This window comes from Macrobrachium nipponense, chromosome 28, assembly GCF_015104395.2.
Source record: "Macrobrachium nipponense isolate FS-2020 chromosome 28, ASM1510439v2, whole genome shotgun sequence".
Classification (NCBI taxonomy): Eukaryota; Metazoa; Arthropoda; class Malacostraca; order Decapoda; family Palaemonidae; genus Macrobrachium; species Macrobrachium nipponense.
Window position 1 is genome coordinate 17,466,382 of NC_087217.1, and position 24,281 is coordinate 17,490,662.

Here is a 24,281-nt window from a genome sequence, read left to right on the forward strand (position 1 = left end):
AAAAGCGTCCCTCTCAACCACCACTAACCCCTTTTAGGGAAGATAGGGGATACGTAAGGGGGCGTATTTAGGTTATGCGTGGGCGGTAAAGCCGAGCACGGGTGTCAGTAAAGATAGTTGTTTTTGCTCTAGAAGTGCTGGTAAGAGACGTGTTGCAAGATGAGTGTGGGTGGAGGGGAGTGGGAGAAAGGAGACATTAACTCCCATAATCACTAGATTTATGTAGCTCGTACTAGTGGCTGCTTTCTTGACTTGTATCTTCGTGTTTTCATGAAAACAAACTCTTGGGCGAATGCAGGTATCATGTACCAAGGAAAACAAAGTCATTCCACCAAATTTACACCGCCAACTGCACCCGCCACCAGCTGAGCGTGATAAAGGTTTTATTTGTCACGGGTTATGTTTCTGTTTAGAAAGAGGGCTTTGTATATTTGACTATTATTTTTAAAGATAAGCTACTATTTGTCACATAGGGTACGGAGCAACCTTGATATGTATGAAAATGCCCGAAGATTTTATCTGCAATTTTCAACATAACCAAACAAGGGTAGTTGAATAGTTGACTTCTAACTTAAAAATCTTACCTTTAAGTGAAATATTTCTTAAAACTTAGTATGGTTTTTGGCAGTTTTCATTCTCTTCAAACGAGTATAGTTATTAATGGTTCCTTTAGTTGTTAACTGAGACAATTAGCAACTTTTTGGTTACCCTTAATTTATTGACTACTCCCTCTTCACTGGGAAGTCATTTGTATATTCATGTGTGTTCGCGCGTGCGCGCGCACACTTCTCAGCTTAAACTTATATATGTTTATTTTTTTTTATCAAAAACATGCATCTCGAAAATAAAATGGCAATGAAGCTAGGTAAAAGAAATCTATCAAATGTCAAGAAAATAACCTTTTATTTTTATCGGCTCTAGAGCAACAGGAAGATAAATGGGAGCGCTTCCCCAATTATTGAAGGAGTTCAACCTTAAAGTAATGTAGAAATAATGAATGAATCACAGAAATTCATATACAGATGACACTCAAGGACTCAGGAAAGTGGGCGAGACATTAACAGAATGACGTTACCTTGCAGGTAATTTATATTTTTAATATTCTTGCGGTTTTACCGTCGAATGGTAATCACAACCACTTAGTAAGGTACAATATCAATACTTTATAATTGGTTTCACTCTTTGGAATATGTATCAGTGACGTGGAAGACCTGTTCCATTTACCTTTACCTTCATGAACTGAATTTGCAGTCGTCCTTGTTTGTTTACTTGGAGAGAACTTCATTATTCTTCCCTTTGAGGATCGAACTTATCACTCTCTTCATTTCCCTTTTGCTTACGGGTTACTTGCAAAATGTGGTGTGACTATTGGTGATGCTTCTTTTTTTTTAATTTTGTGGCGGTGCCGGTGTTTCATATCACACCATGCAGCATTTAAAAGCATTTACGATGAACAATTCCAGGGCCAGATTCATCATACTCTTCTTTGGTGATCCACAAGGACTGGAAGGTTGACAAGGAAGCCAGAATGGAACCCCCGATCCATACAGAGTATTTTCTCTCTGGGGGGGCAATGACCTTGATTTTGATGGTGGCGGGAGCTAGGGTAGTGAGTTCTTTCTGAATGCGATCAGCAATACCAGGGTACATAGTGGTGCCACCAGACAAAACCTCGTTGGAATACAAATCTTTTCTAATATCAATGTCGCATTTCATGATGGCCGTGTAAATGAAATCATGAATGCCGCTCGATTCCATTCCTATCATGGAAGGAACGAACATGGATTCAGGTGCGCGGAAACGTTCGTTGCCAATCGTAATGACCTGACCGTCAGGGAGTTCGTAGGATTTATCCAAGCCAGCCGAAGCCGCACTCGTGTTCATTTCATTCTCGAAGTCCAGTGCAACGTAGCAGAGTTTTTCTTTGACGTCCCTGACGATTTCCCGCTCAGCTGTAGTTGTGAATGAGTAGCCGCGCTCTGTCAAGATCTTCATCAGGTACATCGTGATGTCACGACCGGCGAGGTCTAGTCGTCCGATGGCATGGGGGAGTGCATACCCCTCCCAGATGGGTACGCAGTGGGTCACACCATCACCAGAGTCAAGAACAATGCCAGTGGTTCGACCGGAGGCATACAGGGACAACACGGCTTGAATAGCTACGTAGGTTGTAGGGACACCAAAGGTCTCGATCATGATCTGGGTCATTTTTTCTCTGTTGACCTTTGGATTCAGCGGGGCTTCAGTGAGAAGGACAGGGGACTCCTCGGGTGCAACGCGAAGTTCATTGTAAAATGTATGATGCCAGACCTTCTCCATGTCGTCCCAATTGGTAATGATGCCGTGCTCGATAGGATACTTGAGGGTTAGAATACCTCTCTTACTCTGAGCCTCATCACCCACATAGGCGTCCTTCTGACCCATACCGACCATCACACCCTGGTGACGAGGGCGACCCACGATGGAAGGGAAAACAGATCGTGGAGCGTCGTCGCCAGCAAAGCCGGCTTTGACTTGGCCTGAGCCATTGTCAACGACCAGCGCTACTTGTTCATCGTCACACATGGCGGACAGCTATCCTGAAATCACCAAAGGAAATTTAAAAAGAGACTGGATGCATAAGACTATCATCATGAAATTGGTAGGATGCATACCAAGGGAGAGAAAACGGGTCATATGAAACAGCCAAGCAATGTAAGATATATGATGGGTCTACGTGGATCACAGACATGGATAATTTTGGGAAAATGTTAAAACATCTTAAAGGCCTTGTGAATGTTATCTACAGATTTCCTTCTTAGTGTTAAGCAGAAAACATTCGGACGATCACTGATGATTCATGCCTGATCTTACGGAGGAACCAAAATAGGCCTTAGCTTAAGGAGCTGATGTACTAGCGGTAACTTACAAACAGGGTCAGCTAGGTTTATGGCACTTGAATTTCTGATCATGATTCTTAATCTTCATTACCACTGAGATACATCGTTAAAATTACCACAGAATATTAGATATGTCATTACATTTAAATATCAAACTATAGGGGATGTGCATGGCAGGGAAGTTGCATCGACTTGGATCAAATGAATAAAGAATAGCACAGCATGAACACAGAACCATTAATGGCGTAATAATATGACCAGGGTATAATACCTTAATTATTAAGCATTCATGGAAAAACTTAACTTGATCAAGTTAAAGGCAGGGTGCACTGTAACTGGCGGACGAAATTATGGAGAGAGAGAGAGAGAGAGAGAGAGAGAGAGAGAGAGAGAGAGAGAGAGAGAGAGAATGCAGGGAAGGTAAACACAAACAAAACATGCTATATCAGTATGACTTAAGTTTTTGTTTTCGATCTCTTCCTGTGACGTCTTTAGCCTGAAAGACAAGAGGACATTGAAAAGTAGAATAAAATGTCAGTAGCTTATACTTAAGGGGTAAACTGAATTATGGGTTATGATTTTTAAAAAAAATATTTCATATACTATTACTACAGTCTTTTAAAAAGAACCTGTAAAACCGCTTGAAATTAGCCTTATCATATTTCTGAATCATATTTAATTAAACCTAACATCACTACTATTCTAAACTTGAAGATATAAGTAACTATCCTATTCTTAATTCTTATATAATTTTTCTTAAGGGTTATTTTTTATAAAGCCTTTCTGTCCATCAGCAAATTCACTTAAGAAAGTTTTCAGCAGGGCATTATTGTCGGCTAAGAAAATCTTTAACAGCTTCTTTTATTTGAGACTTAAAGTACTTGGAAGACTATAATATGGGTATGGGAAATCAAAGAAAACCTGCATTTTTATCCTTCATCATACCTTCACTACCAATTTTACTTTTATTTCATTTGATTGGTGTAACAATTCCTGTCATCTCCTTAATCATTACGACTGAAAAATGTTCTCCCAAGAAATGTCAGAAATGTCATGCAATGCAATCAGCAAAACAGAGTGAAAAGGTTACATACAAAAAAATATATCGTTATTCTTGACTTTACCATATTACAAACTAAATTTGCCCAACTAAATAAAAATAACAATAACCACTCGACATCTAGCTATTCTTAACAAAATATTATTGAAAAATACTTATTCCCAAACATCATTCTTATCCGGCGTAACTTGTAAGTTTATTCTCAAGATTCTAAAATAAATATTCTCTTATAAAAAAAATTAAAGCTTGATATTTAAATGTAAAAATTCGGTTCTTTAGTCCTGCTCTGCGACATTCAGTTTATCATAAAATAAAAATGATATATCTGTAAATCCAAATTTGGACATTAGACTTGAAACACTGGTATAATTTTCATTTTTATCCAAAGACGGTTCATTGCTTCAACTGTTATGCCCTGCGTAAAGATATTCATACATTTGGCATTTAATCACATAATACCCAAGTCCTCAGATTATAGTACTGTTATTTCATACTCATACCTGACACACACAGGTATAGTTCAATTAAAGGTGCGTTCACACGGTCGAACAATGTCCGACGGACAAACATTATTACCAATTAACAATTGTCTGCCGGTCTTTGCCTAGTGAGCAGCGTAAAAACAGTGGTATACAACCTCATCTGGTACCACAGTTTGTTGCCAGATCTACTTCCATCGTTTCAACGCTTATAACGTCATCCAGCTTCGCCTATGATATGGTAACAATGTTTGTCCGTCGGACATTGTTCGACCGTGTGAACGCACCTTTAGACAAGACATTTACTTAGCCTTGGACTACAGCATTTAGAACAGCCATAATTAACTATATATTTAAATAGAAGCCCTTAGGTATTACCTCAAAATCTGGGGTCTTACATAAAAGCCCTTGGGTATAAACTTTAAAATATGGAGTCTTTAATCTTGGATTTTAGAACTTTTGATTTTATTTGCAGAGTTAAAATTCAAATCTGCATTCCTATTCACAAGTTTTCAGCTAAATAAGTGGGGTGGGTATTTTCTAAGCCATAATTGTAATTATCTAGTATATCACGAAAAATTCATCGCAAAGGAAATGCGCACTAAAACATACACGAATCCTTAGTTTTATCAAGTCAGTTACATTTCAAAAGCTTTCTCTCTCTCTCTCTCTCTCTCTCTCTATTTCTTGAATAAACAAATAAGCAAAGAATAAGAAATATTCCTAGAATTCAACAGTAAGGAAGATATTTCCATTATTTGTAATTGGTTCATCTTTAATCATCTGAGAAATAAAATGCGAGGACAACGCGATAAATCTGGTAGACTTGAAACGATAATAGAAAAACGTTTTTACTAGACACGTTTTTTCCTAATCCAATGAATGATAATATGGAAAGCTTAGTAAAATCGAAATCAATTTAGACCTTATGAGAAAATATAGGATATCATCAATGAACAGAACTTTAATACTTCACTGTACAAGCTTTTATACCGATTATGGGAATTTTTTTTTTATATGAAAATGTCATTTATCCTTAAACGTTCTTTTATATTCATCGTTGATGACCTTTAACTGAAATGTCAAAACCATATTCTAACCGATGTGATAATATCGATATAAGACTGAGTAAATATGCTACCAATCATTACTGTAATACTGAATGTCTAGTCAGGTGCTCAATATCTCAATATGGTTATTTTTATAGCAAAAGATTCCAAGTCCTTATAAGTTTCTAATCCTTTAAGAATTACATTCAAACCACAAGTTCGAGACAACACGTCTCGTCTCCTCTTCACTGTAGACAGTATTGTTCTAACTGAAGAATTATAACATATACCCTCGCATTTGTTATTTCTGTCATTACAACTGGATGGTGGGCTCACCTTCCAACGTAGAACTGAGACTGTTTCTCATCATATATCTGGGGCTGTTTTAGCACTTTAGGTGAAGTCAAGCACCACCACAGCTGATTATAATCTATAAAGTAATCTATTTCTTGCCTCGATAGCTCGAGTTTGTAGCCAAAACTACGATCATTACTCTAGCTAAACTTAGAGAACACTAAGTCACAGGGCAACGCAACGGTTAATGTTTATTTATATACATACACACACACAACACACACACATATATATATATATATATATATATATATATATATATATATAATATATATATATATATATGTGTGTGTGTGTGTGTGTGTGTGTGTATAAAATAACGTTTTTTTGTGTGAACCAGCAGATTCCTTTGGCTATCATTGTTTAAATACATATTCTCTGTATCTAGGAAGGTAATATCATGAAAAGATTCTTAATTTTTAATAAAGTGAACATTAGGTAAGAAGACTACTTTTGTGAGTAATATTTTCTTAACTTCATTTAGTCGTACAAGAATGTCGCATTATGCATGATTAATAGAGATATTCAGTATTCTGACATTTAAAAAGTCCTTTAGAGAATTTTTAAGTTTGAGACACTTTTCATTCTGAATATCTAGATATATTATGTATAGCTTTAATTAGCATTTTCCGCGAAATATATTTTTCCTTACATGGGTGATTTTTATATCATGAATTAAAGAAAATGTTAGTTTCCGTTAAATGCAAAACTAAAATACACGTTAGGATGAGGTACTTATGAAATCGAGGTCCTTTTATATAAGGGTTATTAAGACTGTGGTTTAACCTTTGTAGCTTATACACCAATTACATTTTACTTTTTTGAAGTTTCTTGTACCCAAAAAAGTTTATTGTACTGTTTACTCATGGTAAAAGGAAATGGAAACAGTATTTAAAGGCTCCTAATTTTTGTTTCATCATTGTATGATAACGAAGCTCTCTCAAAAGTTTATTAGGTCTTCAATTAATCAATCATTATCCAATTTAAAAGTTCATTTGTTACATTAGAATGTATATTATGCCTATGTAGTTCCTTGTGTTGTATGTGTATATGTATACACGTATATATATGTGTGTGTGTATGAGAGAGAGAGAGAGAGAGAGAGAGAGAGAGAGAGAGAGAGAGAGAGAGAAAATGACTTACTTTGAAGCTCTCCACAGAAGCCTCCATTCATGAGAGACGTTTGAACCTTCTAACATAAAGATAATTTGATACTCCTCACGTAACGAGAACGAGCGATGGCTAGATTCAGAGGCGTAGACATAATTTCCATTGATCATTCCAACACAGGAAACAACGATCAGAAATAATTGTCCTGCGTTTCTTTCAATCATTTCCCGGTCAAATTTTAGCTACGGTGACCTTTCTGTCAACAACATAGATACGCACTGAAAGGGCGTAAAGTTTTTCCAGACTCATTGGCTACGGTACTAACAACAAAAACCTGTAGTAACAACACATGACAAAAGCAATCAAGATCGTAAAGTAAATCTATCGTTGTCGACAATCTTTTAGGGTGACTAGCTTTGCACTTTTGACTTTAAAAATTTTACGGTATGAAAACAATGCAAAAATCATTAATTCTTATTCCTACAATTATCTTAAATTACTGTCAGCTGATAAGAATGATGTTGCTGTCAAAATTATTCCAGTAATGACTTGGCAGATTTTTTATCAGACACCCTGCCGCCTACGCCCACTAAACTAATTCATCAGAGAAAAATTTTTTTATCATCACTCATTAACGTTCTACTTTGCCTCCCTGAAGCTTCGCCGGTCAACGGCTTGGAGAAAGTGACAACACTCCTAGAATTATTAATGCTCATATTATCAAAGCTCTGGAAATTAAACATAAGGCCATGTAAAAATAAAAGCAGTATTTAGAATGCAGTGTTAGGAAGCATGAAAAGGCTTTAAAATGAAGTCTCTACACCTCTGAAACTCACTGTACTATTGCTATTATACATCAAGCACTACCCGAAAAATATTATAATGTGAGGCAGCAGAGAGATAAGAACCGTTCTCACCAAATGATGTTGAAATTTGGCAACAGATTCATGGCACAGTTAGGCTGCACCTAAAAGCTTAAAGATGAAGGTTTGAAGAAATACTCAATGTTGTCAAGAAAATAAGTTTTATTTGTGTCAACTCTAGAGCCGCAGGAAATATGCAGGGAGCGCTACCCTTTGATTGTACCTTAAAGAACTACATAAATAATAAATGGATCACAGAAAATAAAAACATCTAAGGACTCTCAAAATCAATGGCCTCTTTTCCCAATCCCCGTTTTATTGTTTAGTGTTATTTATAAAGTTACTCATGTATTCCAGATTCTTTTATATATAAAGGTATTTATCTCCAGTCGCTGTACTCAAACAAAACTGTAATTCAAAAAACAAACAAATGCTTACGAGATTACAGTTTCTTCCAAATTCAGCCTCATAGGTCAGTCTGATGGCATAGTGCAACAACATGAAGGCCGCGCCAGTATTCCATGAGATTGACGTATGGGCTCTGTGCATTTCAAACAATAACCGTCAATATACACCAACTAATCTTGATGTGTGAGGGTCCTTGAGTTGCGCTGCGCCAAGCGGATGATTGACTCAGCGAAACCCGTAGGATATACAAATAAATAAAAAAAAGTCTGGAAATTAGAAGCACTTGCGGTGGACAATGCCGGGGCCAGACTCATCGTATTCTTCCTTGGTGATCCACATAGACTGGAAGGTGGAAAGAGAAGCCAAGATGGAACCGCCAATCCAGACGGAGTACTTCCTCTCAGGGGGAGCGATGATCTTGATCTTGATGGAAGAAGGAGCAAGGTTTCCCAGTTCCTTCTGCATACGGTCAGCAATGCCTGGATACATGGTGGTACCACCAGACAAGACCTCGTTGGAGTAGAGATCCTTTCTGATGTCAATATCGCAAAGCATAATGGCCTGATAAACGAATTCATGAATGCCACAAGCCTCCATACCAATCATAGAGGGAACAAACAGAGACTCAGGAGCACGGAAGCGCTCATTGCCGATGGTAATAATCTGACCGTCAGGAAGTTCATAGGACTTATCTAAGGACGAAGAGACAGCACATGAAGACATTTCGTTGTCGAAGTCCAAGGCAACGTAGCAAAGTTTTTCTTTGACGTCGCGGACGATTTCACGCTCAGCGCTGGTGGTGAATGAGTAGCCACGTTCAGTAAGAATCTTCATGAGATAATTTGTAAGGTCGCGTCCTGCAATGTCCAGTCGCAAGATGGCATGGGGGAGAGCATAACCTTCAAAGATCGGTACACAGTGAGTGACGCCATCTCCGGAATCAAGTACAATACCAGTGGTACGACCAGAAGCATACAGTGACAGGACAGCCTGGATAGCAACGTATGTGGTAGGGACGCCAAAGGTCTCAAACATAATCTGGGTCATCTTCTCTCTGTTGACCTTTGGGTTCATGGGAGCCTCGGTAAGAAGGACAGGGGATTCTTCGGGGGCCACTCGGAGCTCATTGTAGAATGTGTGATGCCAGATCTTTTCCATGTCGTCCCAGTTGGTGATGATGCCGTGCTCAACGGGGTATTTCAAGCTGAGAATACCACGTTTGCTCTGAGCCTCATCACCAACATAGGCGTCCTTCTGACCCATGCCAACCATTACACCTTGGTGGCGAGGACGGCCGACAATGGAAGGGAAGACAGACCTGGGGGCGTCGTCTCCGGCAAAGCCAGCTTTGACCATGCCGGAGCCATTGTCAACGACCAAAGGACATGTCTCTTCGTCACACATGGTGGACTGCTATCCTGGAAATGTCAAACTGTTCTTAGAATACGGGACTTCTTCCTACAGCCTTAACTGGCAATCGATACCCAGAGGGGGTAAAGAGAAACAGAGATATTAAGAGAAAATATTAATGACTCTAATTTAGTACTATAAATCTTTTACTTTGGATTAGGCAATAATTCTAAAAGAATAAAATAAATCTCACTTAGTAATCTGAGTCCTTTATTTTGTATTAAATCAAAATGCTAAAAGAAAAGAATACTCTACAAGCTATAGTTATCATCTGATCATGCAATGTCACATTAGCTAATATACACAACTAAGATTAACTAAGATTAATTGAATAAATTTTTATACATCTTAATTGCAAAGAAGCAACTAAAATAATCTCAGTAAAGCAGCAATATTATATGAAAGAAAAAATTTAAAGCTACAAACTTAGGAAATAATATAATAAGCAAGATGAGCGATGGAAATAAAATAAAAATAAAACATAGCATTAAACATCGACAACCTTAAACCTTACATCTAAACACGGCACGGAAATGCATTCGGAAAGCGTTTGCAAGAGTCGCACGCCGAATCGACGTTTACGATTGGTTCACTTGGCACTCACCATCCACTACATCTAATTTTTATAAAGAAGAGTTGGCTCGACGATCGCTTTATATATTCGCCATCGTCAGCATCCACAATACCACTCTTCCCCAGATCTTTTGTAGACATTCTGCTACCATTTTTGCTTTAAGTATTCAAGTGATATGCATCTTTCATTTCACCATGATCTTTTGCATTCATTACCAAATACCTATACGGATAAACCACTAACAATTGGGTATCACCCAAACTAACATCTATGCACATGCACATATATAGCATACTATATCTAACATTTATATACACAAATATAAATCTATATCTATATATACATATAATATATAGTGTGAGTGTGTGTGTGTGTTGGCATGTTTGTTGGTGCACATATTGCTTTTGATGGGCGTGGGTTCGTCGTATAGGTTCAAGAGCGAATGTGCATGATATATTTTTTATGATTTGATGCGTACGTATGCTTCTAAATGCAGCCTTATTACATTTCATACATTCTGCCTCATTTTTTGTAAATAATTACAGTACTACAAAGTGTCCGTTAATATTTGTTAGGTGTCAAGAAATAAAATACAAAGGACTTATTACATTTACGAATGCAACACACATATCATTATATATATTATATATAGTATATATACATATATATATATATATGTATATATATATAATATATATATATATATATATATATATATATATATATATACATATATATATATATTGATATGTGTTGCATTCGTAAATGTAATAAATCCTTTGTATTTTATTTTTTGACACCTAACAAATATTAACGGACACTTTGAAGTACTGTAATTATTTATAAGAAATGAGGCAGAATGTATGAAATGTAATACGACTGCATTTAGAAGCATACGTACGCATCAAATCATAAAAACTATATCAGAATTACGGATACAAACACAATGCATATTCACAAGCACACATACTCAAATACACATATAGACACACCTGTCATATATGAATAAAATTGTAATACTTTCTTTAGTCATGTCACTCCTTCCTTATTGCTCTATATATCTATAAAGTCTTATTTTCGTTTACCTATTACAACACGCAATAGACTCACAAATCATGTATCCAAATATATCTGGGAAGTGTTTATACTTGTAAAAGAAAAAGAAAAAATATATATAATTTATATATATATATATTATATATATATATATATATATATATATATATATATATACACACACACGCACACACACACATATATTATTATATATATATATATTAATTATATTATAGCTATTCTATCTCTATATATAATATACGTGTGTATATATATATATATATGTATATATATATTGTACATTATGCTTTTCTAGCATAAACGCTTCCTAGAAATATTTGGGTACAGAATTTGAGCGTGTTGCATGTTTTAATAGGTAAACGAAAATGGGAAATGATGAAATATAAGTGATAGCTAGATTCCAGACAGATCAATATATAATAAATCAATAACGATGCATTTACATGACTCCTATTCGTTCATATATGACTACAGCTATCTAAAATCACTGCTGGATGAAAATGCAACACATTTATACTAGGAAAAAGAGACAGACCTGTGGACTGCTGCTACCTTTTTGGTTACGTGTTTCAGTTGGTAAATGTGTGCTTTTTAACCATAAAGTAGGTGAAAATACAGACAGGCATCAGATACGTCTATGAACCAATGACTGCTCACATTCTATAGTTTATTATTGTTTCCTTGCATACCTGCCGACCTTTGACCGTAAATAATAAAATATATCCATGAATAAAATAATTATCTTTCATCCTTCAAAATTCGCAGCATATGTACACACCCATTATCCTGTAAATGAGTAAAAAAATGCAAGCTCATAAAATTGTCGAAGCAAGACGTCCTTATAATGAAGACATTCACGAAGGAGAACCAATCTGACATTCATAAAGACTTAAAACTTGGAACCTGTAATAGAAGCATGGGATTATGTACCCATATACTATGTCCGAGTTGAATATGGTAGATGGGGATATGCACTATGCTTGAAAAAATTAAGGTATAACAGTGCAATCCATCTCAGAAGTCTCAGACGCGAGAAATAACTGAAAAGAAAACCAACACCAACCTAACGTTTTAGAAGCAGAGCTGTGTATGAGCATAAATTTGCAAAGCTTACTGACATTTCCGAAAAGAGCCAATATTTCGCCAAAGATTTCAAAACGCTGCTGTTCCACTAAAGACTATGAACGAGAACATAATTCACTTTATAAAGAAGTCAAGAAGTTATCCACTACAATGCAAAACAAATGCTTGATACGCCAGATTATCATTGAAAATATTTGTTCAAAGATCATCACTACATCTAAAGACTAAAGAAAAGTAAAATAAAAACAAACTTAAAAAAAAAAAAACGGAGTCACGTCACGACCGCGTTAACATGTCAAAAACAGGCATGTTGTTGAAATTCCATTCAAGGAAACTGCGCCGGGAATATCACCGTGCCGTTACGTACGTACCTGGTTTTCAACGTTTCAAAAAATCGATATCGAAATGGGACGGGCACCACCTACGCCCTCTGGCACCTTGAATCACACTAAACTGGCACTACGAACTACACCCCCACACAAACTAACCTGCGCGACGGCGGATACCTGCAGCCACCGAGATATAGCAACCTGAGCCTGTACCAGACTAGGGGCTTCTCACGGCTTTGGCTTCTTTTATACCCTCTCCCAAGGCAACCCCACACAGGGACCGCAGTGCCACGACGCCCATGAAGATTGTAGGTAAAAATTGGTTCCGCCTCAAATCACGGGGAGATTTCGGCTGTCCGTAAGGAAGCATACCTAAGGAAATTTATAGCACCTTGGCCCAAGGTCGGTCGTAGACCTCATGGCGAGGGAAATACAAAAATTACAAATCATTACAAAAAATCCTGAAGCAATAAATATTCGCAAGCAGAAATCGACAAGAAACCAACCGGAAACGATTAACCAAAAGTGCAATTTGATAGTAAAGGGGATCCCGGACTCCGGTAACCTAACACCGTCCAAATCGCCTTCATTATGTTGAAAATAACACGAGCCGAGAACCTCCGTGGTACCGCAAGAGGTACCTTGAATCTCAGGTACGTTTCGTCTTCCCACAGCAGCATTCCGCCACCTTCACCAAATAGTTACGACCACCTCCGCAAGGTCGTTTGTTGGCACTGGCACTCGGATATTGACCATGAATCAAAATAAGAGGCAAAGAGTGAACGATCTGGAGACGTTCATGGACCCATCATCTCTGCATGATTTTCACCTGCTTTGCTGGGTTTCGTTTGAACAAGCACAGGAACATTAAGTAAATACATAAAAGAGGCTTAGACTACGATAGCCGTAGATTACAGAGAACTGTATAACTGTATAATGCAGTTAAATCTTCATCAGAACCATAATAATCAAAAATCAGTAGCACATAAAAAGTGAACAATCCTTTACTCCACAGCAGTATTCAAATAATACTTCTTCATTTTTTCCCCTCAGGCACTGCCTAACTTTACTTTCCTCAACCTTTTCTACAGCGTTACAAAACTCCAACGGAAAACGATCCTGTCTGGTAGGAGTTGAACGTTCAGGGAAACTGATTTTACGCTGAAACTCAAGTAACGGGAATAATGTAAAACAATACCTACTTCAAAAGAGAAGGCTCCCACTCTTTCCCTCTTTTACACAACATACGCTTTCTTTCCTTTGAATGGGTGGCGCCAGGATGTGACAGCCACAGTTCTGTAACTACCAAGTACCTAATTCATTGCACGTGTTCATGAGGCACAATTGTCTAAACAGAGCATTAATCCGCCCGCTCTCGCCCAGTAGTCTAACCTAGGCCTTCTCGCTTGCTATGGTGGAATGTTACTGGTCATACCTTAGATCTCATATATATATATATATATATATATATATATATATATATATATATATATATATATATATATATATATATATATAGAGAGATAGATATAGATATATAGTATAGATATATGATATATTATATATATTATATATATATATATATATATATCTATATCTTATCTATATATATATATATGTGTGTGTGTGTGTGTGTGTGTATGTGTGTGTGTGTAATAAACACACTTGAAGAATTCGAGATGTTAACAGGGTCATGTGGTTATTACAATTACATACGCATCCGATAAAGAGTGACCAGATTTTGTATATATATATATATATATATATATATATATATATATATATATATGACAAATAAATGCTTCAAAGTTCATACATTGCATCACTTAAGTAGCTTTCCGATCACAGCAAAAAACTACCCAACAAGCAAGCGAACATAAAATTTTCACTCGCTCAATAAAACTCAGACAAAGGCAAGAAAAAGTCACCGACACAGGAAAAAAAAGAAAAAAAGGAAGCATTACAGCATCTCCAAATATGCTGCTCGCCAGCCGATGGATAGTAGATAAGGCCACCAAAAAACTGGCAAGGATTCTGTTCTTGACGTGAGAAACGGCTCAGCGAGAAAAGGCTTTTCTTTTGTAACCAACACATTGGGGGTAATATACAGAGAGCATCACGGTTGAGGTATACTACTTATTACTTCAAAGGTATTATGAGCAACTCGTTTTTTTCTGTTTTGAATGGTCTTATTGCTGTTTACAACTTTTATGCCGCTTAAAAAGCAACCTTTTTGTCTTTATACACATCACTATTTTTGGGATCAAGTCTTCATATAAGGGGCTGCAGTATATAATTTCAAAATAACAATGTTTTCTGTTCTGTATATCTTCTGCTCGGAACAAAGGAGGCTATTAAACTATACCGGGAGTTTTTAGAGATGTTCTTTTTTATCTCGCATAAAATCATTCGCATTCAGTCTTTCACTACCTCTAGACGGTGACTCAGTATGCACGAAGGAAACTGATTTGAAAATAGAAGCATCAAAGTTATTCTGGCGAAGGTATAAACACATTAATAAATAGGGCAGTTGGGTATACCAGATGAGTACACAGTATTCTCATACATACAGCTGAAGCAAACGAAGATAGAAATATATAAATATTCGTGAGACATGCAAACACACACATGCACACATACATGAAAGTGAAGATAACTATAGAAAAGTGGAAAATTGTGAAGGCATTTGCAAAACTAAAAAATAAAAAATACACAAGAGTAATGTTATGAGAATAAATAGAAACCCAGTTTATAGAGCAGGGAATGCTTGTTTGTTTGGTGTTTTTACGTTGCATGGAACCAGTGGATATTCAGCAACGGGACCAACGGCTTTACGTGACTTCCGAACCACGTCGAGAGTGAACTTCTATCACCAGAAATATACATCTCTAACCCTTCAGTGGAATGCTCGAGAACTGAACTCGCGGCCACCGAGGTGGCAGGCCAAACCCAAACCGACCACGCCACTAAGGCGCATAGCATTGAATGTTAACATGCAATTTCGGAAAATCGCAGCGGTTCATTATAACAGATGATGGGAAGATGTGAGAAGAGGTAACCCACAGAATAGCTGAAGCAAGTAAGGTAGCACTGAGGGGTAAAAGACAGGGAATGGATCTGAGAATACTATATGCGAGGACAGATGATACACCCTTCATTATGGTAGTGAGCAACGGAAGCTGAATGAGCACAAAAGAAAAACACTGCAGCTGTTGAGGTGAAATCTTTGTCTAGTATATGTAGCGTAATAAGAACTGACAGAGTGACAAATGCAGACTGAGGTTGACGCGGTAAAAAAAATGTTTACGTAGGTGAATTTTTTTGAATGGTCCAAGAATGCAGAAAGACTGAATGACGTTGAAAAGTGTATAATACAGTGCTGACAGGGTAGAACAGAGGAAAACCTTCAAACCTCTGAAGAGATCAGTGAAAGAAGTATTCAAAAGCAAAAGCCTCAAAATCCATGAAACTCCTGATTATAAGCAAAATAAGAGATGACTGGGGCAGTATATAAGTTTGTGTGTGTGTGTGCGAGTGTGATGGTGGGTTCGATGCACTTCTGCTGAGCCGTCTGTATTAGTTAATATTCAGCTAACGGTTTTCTGCACTACGGTTCATTCATGATTCAAAGGTAAAAATAGAAATGTGGCAGTAACTTGTGTGCTGCTTTTTTCTACTGGAACCATCCATGATAAGGGAAACGGCTGAAGTTCGCACACACATTATATATATACCTATATATATATATATATATATATATATATATATATATATATATATATATATATATATATATATATATATATATATATATATATATATATATATATATATATATATATATGTGTGTATAATATATATATGTATTTATACACCTATAAATGAACGTGCGTGTGTCTATGGATACATGTATATTAATCTACTACTGCATTAAAAATGATACATTTCTACAGATACATGAATAGTTGATTTGATACATGGAGTAACGCAGTGACCAGTATCCATTATCGATATAAAGCATCCCCGAAAACTTATTCCCTTAACGTTTACACGTAAATACAAAACAACGTTATTCACATAAAACACTTCCATGTAAGAAACATTAATATCTCATGACACCCATCAGTGAAACTGCAAGGTAAATATTTCTTTTAAGACAAAAAAACCACATAATTGACTTTAAATCCCCATTGAGAAGTTTCATAAAAAATACTAGACATCTGGTTTAACAACAGCCTCCAAAAAGAAACAAATAACGTCACAGGATGCAGAAGGCTTCAAATACTTTTCCCATTCGCTCTCACATATAACCATGGATTAAAAAAACACACATAAACACACACAACTGGGTCACGGTAGCAAATAGCCAACAAATTCGAAAGCAATGACTGAATAAACAACAAACACAACAATAATAAAACAGAAACAACATTGAGTAAGATGCAGTAAAGCAACAAGAAATGTATCAGACGTAGTACATCAGATAAAGCAAAATAAAAAAGTATACATTATATACAAAGGGCTAAACATCGCTGAGCATACACATGCCCCTATCAGTCACTGAGAAGGCGACTTGAATCTCTTAAGAAAATTAAAGATTAATATCTGAATGCTATTTCTTGACACACCTCACAAATAAAAATATGGGTATCTTAATGATCTTTCTTTCCCACTCCCTCAATAGGAGAATTATTTCTTGTAGCCTTAAATCTTTAATGTGTTACGGTTAGAGGAATAAAAGCTCAAGAGACAGGTCAAATCTAAATGAGAATGTTGCTCAAAATGAACGAGATGAATGATGAAATAATCAATAAAACTGAAATAGTCATTGTTCAGTGTTACACTCTGGCTAAAGGCTACACTAAGTCATTTTTTATTTTGGATTTGACGTAAAATGTATCCTGGGAAATGGCCCCTCACCTGTTATGTATAAAAGAGAATGCCACTCAGGCGCAAATATCAGCACAAAAACATTGAAATATACAGAAGATTAACATGCCTCAGGGACCATCAACAAATAAAACGTAGCATGAAATTTTCTCCTCAACATTCAACGGTATATTTGTCTTGAGACAAAAAACACAAACAAGCAATCAAAGCTGTGAATAAAGCATATTTACCAAACCATCTGCACAAAAATAGGAAAAGTTAACAACCATGAAAGTGGTGACAGAGAAGCAACTCGTAAAGACGCACGAGCGACAGCTGAGACCTGGCGTAGATGTTATAAATAATGTAAAAACAACTATAGATAAAAAAGGCTAAATATGTTCTGAGGGAATATAAAATCATGTACACATTAAAGCATATACGCACATGTAGGGATTATCATGCATGACGAGTAGCATTGGGTCTCTCTCTCTCTCTCTCTCTCTCTCTCTCTCTCGTCTCTTCTCTCTCTCTCTCTCTATCTCTCTCTGTATATTGATATATATATATATATATATATGTGTGTGTGTGTGTGTGCGTGTGTGTGTGTGTGTGTGTGTGTATATATGATTTAGTAAGAACATTCGCCTATCTAAAGTTGATAGAAGTAGCTGCCTGGTAATTAATAGATATTAGTAGGTCTCAAGTTGGTAGATACGTAAAGGTGCTTGGGTGCTTATCTTAAAAAAACCTTGTCGAAAATAGACGGCTTAACATCATCTAGAGCCTCCCTGTCGAAGTGGTAATATGTACGGGAGATTATATACATACATACATACATACTACATACATATCTACATACATACATATGTATATACATACATATATATATATATATATATATATATATATATATATATATATATATGTGTTTGTTTGTGTGTGGAGGTGGTTAGGAAGGAATGAAAATAATAACTGATGGGATGAGGAAATAGGATTTTAGTAAAGGAAAAAAGAAAATAGAGGTGCAACTGCATAAAAGATTGTAAGACTATGTAGTTACTGGTATACTGGAAGATATACAGGGTAATTAGAAAGTAAAAGATAAACGGCAAGTAATAAAAAGAGGCAATTGTTGAGCAATAACTAATAGGACACGGGAGGAGAAATAGGGTCTTCAAGAAAGTGGGAGAAAAAAAAAAGACTAGTAGTATTTATAACATTTAAGGCAGAATAAGTTGTTCTATAGAGAAGCATATGGAGAGAGGCAAGGCTTGAATGACGCAAGAGGAAACGGGAATAGAGTAAGTGAGAATGCTTATGGAAGCGGTTGCCAAAGGCCTGAGGTTGAAGAATGAAGACACCAGGAGTCGGTCAGACTACATGTAATGCTGGAGTACAGCGGTGACAGTAAGTTTGAGTGGCTAACCAGAATTTGTCAAAGAATAATTGTTCCACTGTATAAAGGTAAATATGATATGGGCCACTGAAACAATTAGACTTGCAATAACTTAGTATACCAAGAAAGACGTTTTAAAGGATCTGAGGATCTCAATTGAGAGTATGAAACACAATGCCTGTAGACCTGTGTTGATTTAATCAAGGAACAGGGCTTTTAGATCAAGTGCTGTAGCAAATGGCATTATGGAGAGTAGTAAGGATGTATGATATAGAAAAGCAGTGGGGAACGGTCAAAAATCTTTGTGATCTCAGCAAAGTATTTTAGAAAATGTAGGTAGATGGTTTAAGGTTCATATGTGTCAGGCTAGTACGTAGATGCAAAGCTAAGGTAAAAGGAAAGGAGTCATAAATGGAGTGCGGAATTGTTCACATTTGCAGGTGACCAATACTGATTGGGGATAGTTTTAAAAAATTGCAAGAGTAGGTGAAAAGAGCTTGAAAGTATTTGCAAAAGAAGAAACGTAGGAGTAAATGAGAGCAAGTTAGGTTACAGAAGAATGGGGATAACTGATTAATATAAGGTATTTGAAAGTAATAAAAAATGATAATGGTAGGCTCAGAGCAGAAGTGAGTTGCAAGGGTGAGAAATACGGAGGTAAACTGAAGTGATAGAGGTTAGCATTGGTAACAGGATGGATCAATGTGTTTGCTAATAGAGAATAGTGCATACAGTACACGCACACAGTACACAAACAGCTTTGCCAAAACTTGGTACATGACTCAGAGTTTCACCCAGTGGAGCACCAATGGTGAAGTAGAAAATTACATGTGAATATCGCAATAATATTACTTAGAGTTAAGATAGATAAAAGTAAAACTACTCATTTAAACTCGTTTAGAGATTAGATAAACAAAACGAGCCATTGTAATCGTCTTTGCATTAATAATTTCGAAGCAATCAAGAAAACAGTAAATAATGCATATCTGGAAAGTTTGAAATAAACATCTTTGTTATGTTTTACATTCACAAGGAATATAAAAAGCCAGCGATTTGACAGACATAACTAACTACAAGAACAAATTAGTATATATGTCTGCATAAGTGGATACACCCATGCAATTAGTCTACATGTCTTATTAGGATAGATTTTGGTTGCTACCAGTAACTTTAGAAGACAATACTAGAAACATTTTCTGTGGAAAAACTCGTTGCTGCTTGCTCCTTTGTAACTCCTTACAGACGACATAACTGACGTCAGGGGTTGTTTGTTATACTATTAATCAAATAACTTCAAGAATGGTTGTATATGCTATACTTTACTTTACTTTATCTTCCCGCCATTGGCCAGTGGCATAATGCTGATACAGTTCCTCTCCATCTGTCTCTATCCCGAGCCATTTCCCTCGCTTCCTCTAGGTTCTGGATTTCATCTTCAAGATCTCTGACAATTATGTCTGTCCACCTCGTTCTTGGCCTACCCAGCGGTGTTCTTCCTATTTGTACCGCTCTCAGTGCTCTCCTGGGGTCTCTATTCCCATCCATCCTCTCAACATGTCCAAACCATTTCAGTCTTCCCCTCTTCAGCCTGATACTGACTGGTATTTGCTCCAATCTCATCCTGATGTCTTCATTTCTAACAAAATCGTCCCATTTAATGCCAAGTATCTTCCCCAGCAGCTTCATCTCAAAAGCATCCAACCTTCTCTGTATATGCTATATACAACTATAACAGAAAATTTGGTAACGACCTTACCACGACCACAGAAATATTAACAAAATAATATGTGTGCAGACGACTGAAAAAACAATGAACTAGTAAGCACGTTGACAATTATAATTAGTAAAATACACGAGTAAATTAACAATCCGATTAGAAATTACATATGAAAAGGAAAACTAATTTAAACTTAATAAATAAATAAAAAAAATTCATGCCAGAATAACAGATAATGAAGTTAAAGACATATGTAGGATATACAAGCACAAGTACTTCAAAATCATAAAGTCATTCAACCAGATAAGTAATGAAACATCGTTTATGCACAGCGAAACATAGAAGAAAAGTGAAGTTGGCTCTGAACAACAGGGATGTGGAGGTATCACGGTCCACTACCTGCGCTCTTAGCAAGATCAAACAACCTGTGGCTCAGCACCAGGTATTCGCCACAACCAATGTCGCCACCTTCACTCTGACCTTCGTCTTCTCTATTTCTTCCTTTTGCCCAACGCAGCTACCTTGACAAGTATCTCTATTTCGTAGTACAGGTTATTCTGCACAAACGCTCTGGGATGTGAAAGTTTTCTACGCCTTTAGTTTGTTGCTAAAGATATTACTATTTCACCATTAAATGTAATATAGCGGTAAATTTAGAGAATACATGGCGATGCTACGTTCTAGAACGTTCTTCTGGCGAGGACTCCTGTGTCTTGGCCACTTGCAGTTCTGAAGGACCTAGTTCTCAAAGGTATGTATGTTTATATATATATATATATATATATATATATATATATATATATATATATATATATATACATATATATATATATATATATACATAACATATATATATATATATATATATATATATATATATATGTGTATATATGTATCTTATAAATTTATATATATTATACTCACAACATTAACTGGAGTTTAATGAGAGAGAGAGAGAGAGAGAGAGAGAGAGAGAGAGAGAGAGAGAGAGAGAGAGAGAGAGAGCACCGCTGATGTAACTGAAGAATTAAACTCTTTTCACTCAACATTTCAGTTTAGCGACAGCGACCATTGTACCAATCATGGAGCTCCCCAAATGAAATCAGAACTTCTCTTTCGCCCCCTCGCCTCAAGAAAAAATAAGAATGCAGCGCAAAGGTGACAGTATACCTAATGAAACATACATTCAAAGGAGAGAGCGCTGCTCTTCAACCACCCTAAAACAATTACAATAATAAAAGCCGCGGTAGGTTGCAACGCGTAGATCTAGAAGATATCCCTCATCCACACACACACATCTGGGTATCGTCCTACCAAGAACTGTTTCCTCGTGGTGACTATAGAAAAATAGACACAAGTGCCGAAAATCTTGCTAGTGCCACTCCTAATTCCTCTTCACGCCACTGTGCCAACTTCACCCGAGTAGAAACTGGTATCGCTATGTTTTCATTGTCACTAAGCTGTGTGCCCGCAAATCACAAGAGTTCAAGGTAGAGGGAATGATGTACGGAACTGGGTTTGTACGTCCAAGCTCAAAGAAAGAAAGTCAGATTAAATCAAGATAGCTTTTATTCTTATGATTAGACAACTTTAAAAGAAATTTAATACGGATTTGAGGTAAAAAATAATGATGAGAGAGAGAGAGAGAGAGAGAGAGAGAGAGAGAGAGAGAGAGAGAGAGAGAGAGAGAGAGAGAGAGAGAGAGAGAGCAAAATTTGGAAACATAATTAATGGATCACATTCAATTTATTCGACTGTTAAAATCACTGCAGACTCACCAACGAAACATGAAAGAAATTCAGAAGAGAAGTGCAAGAATACCGTATATCATCACTAAAACACGGCAAAAAGCTAATGGAACCAAAAATAGCCTAAATCTGCCATAAATTTAATTTCGAAGAAAACAAGAAATTCCATAAGAGAAAACCTTTTCCGATGATCGAGATTCAAAAGCAAATCATTAAAAGAGAAAGAGCGAGATGAACTTTTGGTATCATTATAGATGACGTCACACTTAATATAGCCCACTATTAAAATCACAGAGAAACATCTGTCACTACACATTCGTCGATGTAACACGAAGGATATTCAAAGATGCCAAATCTATCTTATATCAACACAACACTAAAACTAATGAAAAATTGACAAAGACAGGCTAAATCTCCCAGAAATAAATAGAAAAAAAAAAAACAGGAATAACGCCTATAGGAAAAACTTTTTCCGATGACCGAAATTCAAAAGCAGATCACGCGCGTGAACGACAAGAGTTGGAAATCATTTCACCTGAGCAAAATTCCCGAAATTCGGAGCGAACACGTTATCCACCACACGTAGTAGCGTGAAGAAGTTTCCACTTCCCCTCAACTCACCGTTCAAAAGCAAGCCTTTCTTTCTCTCTCTGTCTCACTCCGCAACACCCGAGCTCTCACTGATAGCTCACGAAACCGCCGTAGTCTGAGGCCCCTTAAGACTCTCTGGCCCTGATGCCCAAAATCCTCTAAAACGCCAACGTAGTAAAGTATGTTTTCTTCGGAGTTGCTGCGGCATGCGTCATCTATTAGGTTGCCTGATGGATGAGGGGCGTCGATGGCGATCGACTTTTAAAAGTGGAATAAAAAATCCTTAAAATAGATATGTAGCAAGGTGTGAGTAACGAGATTTTTTTTTTACTCGAATACCGTTTTGATCTACAGTAGGTTGCGATTGGACGTAACCTGATTTATTTAACACCATTTAAGGACCAAGCTCTCTGCAATGTTCGCCTACAGTTTTTAATTTAACGATAGATTGCAGATATAACATATTTCTAAACGCAGCCGAAGAGAGAGAGAGAGAGAGAGAGAGAGAGAGAGAGAGAGAGAGAGAGAGAGAGAGAGAGAGAGAGAGAGAGAGAGAGGTCCAACCAAGCTATTATGCAGACAAAAAATTTATTGAAAATAAGTTTCCTACATGATAAAAATCTGCGCAATACTAGAGCATAGAATATCGAAATAGGCTCTTTCAAATAGTGTGCTAAGACTATTACAATTTCACTGGTAGCATCGCACCTGCAAATGTATGAACACATACTTAAGTGACCTTGTAGCTTCTTGGAGCGCCCCACTACCATCTTCATCACCCCTTCCTCCTCCTCCCCTCCTCCTGCTCTTCCCTTTCTCCACCCACATGAAAATGGCATTAGCACCTGGCTAAAGGAATTTATGTAAGATTCGATAAAAAATTATCTCCCTTTACCAGGCAAAGATGACGTTCCCCTTCGATGCTGTGCACCTCGCCAGATCATTTTTATTCGAGGTCTTCTGACAGATCCTTTCAACGCTGAGCTACGAAGCTCTCGTACAAGCTCTCTTGTGATGGAAAATATGGGAAAAAGCCTTCTTAACGTTTATGCTTTGTCTCAAATTTGTACTGAAACTCATGTGAAAAATAAGCATTTTCTCATATATTCTGACTAATTCTGTTTTCTTCTCTATAAATGTTATCTTATTTTGCTAGTTCCCTGTCTTAATTAATTCATAACCTCTCACTCAACAACAGACGCATTACACTTTTCTGAATTTTTCCTCTCGGCGCAATTATCCGTTGCAAGCTTCTAAAGGGAGAGAGAGAGAGAGAGAGAGA

At 36.8% G+C, this 24,281-nt stretch overlaps 2 protein-coding genes across 3 annotated transcripts; both read right to left on the reverse strand.

Annotated features, from left to right (window-relative positions):
- Positions 1–886: 886 nt before the first annotated feature.
- Positions 887–23,177, reverse strand: LOC135201521 (actin-2, muscle-specific-like). The gene is made up of 2 exons (XM_064230513.1): positions 23,030–23,177; positions 887–2,579 (listed from the first exon to the last, which is right to left on the reverse strand). Exon 2 carries the CDS (start codon positions 2,563–2,565, stop codon positions 1,435–1,437), a length of 1,131 nt encoding a protein of 376 aa, XP_064086583.1. The 5' UTR covers positions 2,566–2,579; positions 23,030–23,177; the 3' UTR covers positions 887–1,434.
- On the reverse strand, positions 7,939–12,991 carry LOC135201520 (actin, larval muscle-like). Of its 2 annotated transcripts, none has more exons than XM_064230511.1 (2): positions 12,835–12,991; positions 7,939–9,620 (listed from the first exon to the last, which is right to left on the reverse strand). In XM_064230511.1, exon 2 carries the CDS (start codon positions 9,604–9,606, stop codon positions 8,476–8,478), a length of 1,131 nt encoding a protein of 376 aa, XP_064086581.1. In that variant the 5' UTR covers positions 9,607–9,620; positions 12,835–12,991; the 3' UTR covers positions 7,939–8,475. The 2 variants fall into 2 exon arrangements, with proteins under 2 accessions (XP_064086581.1, XP_064086582.1); XM_064230512.1 differs by having other exon boundaries at positions 12,718–12,865.
- Positions 23,178–24,281: the final 1,104 nt, after the last annotated feature.

Bases quoted from the DNA above. Each gene is read 5' to 3' on its own strand.
- LOC135201521 (XM_064230513.1), bottom strand. From the start codon at position 2,565: ATGTGTGACGATGAACAAGTAGCGCTGGTCGTTGACAATGGCTCAGGC.
- LOC135201520 (XM_064230511.1), bottom strand. From the start codon at position 9,606: ATGTGTGACGAAGAGACATGTCCTTTGGTCGTTGACAATGGCTCCGGC.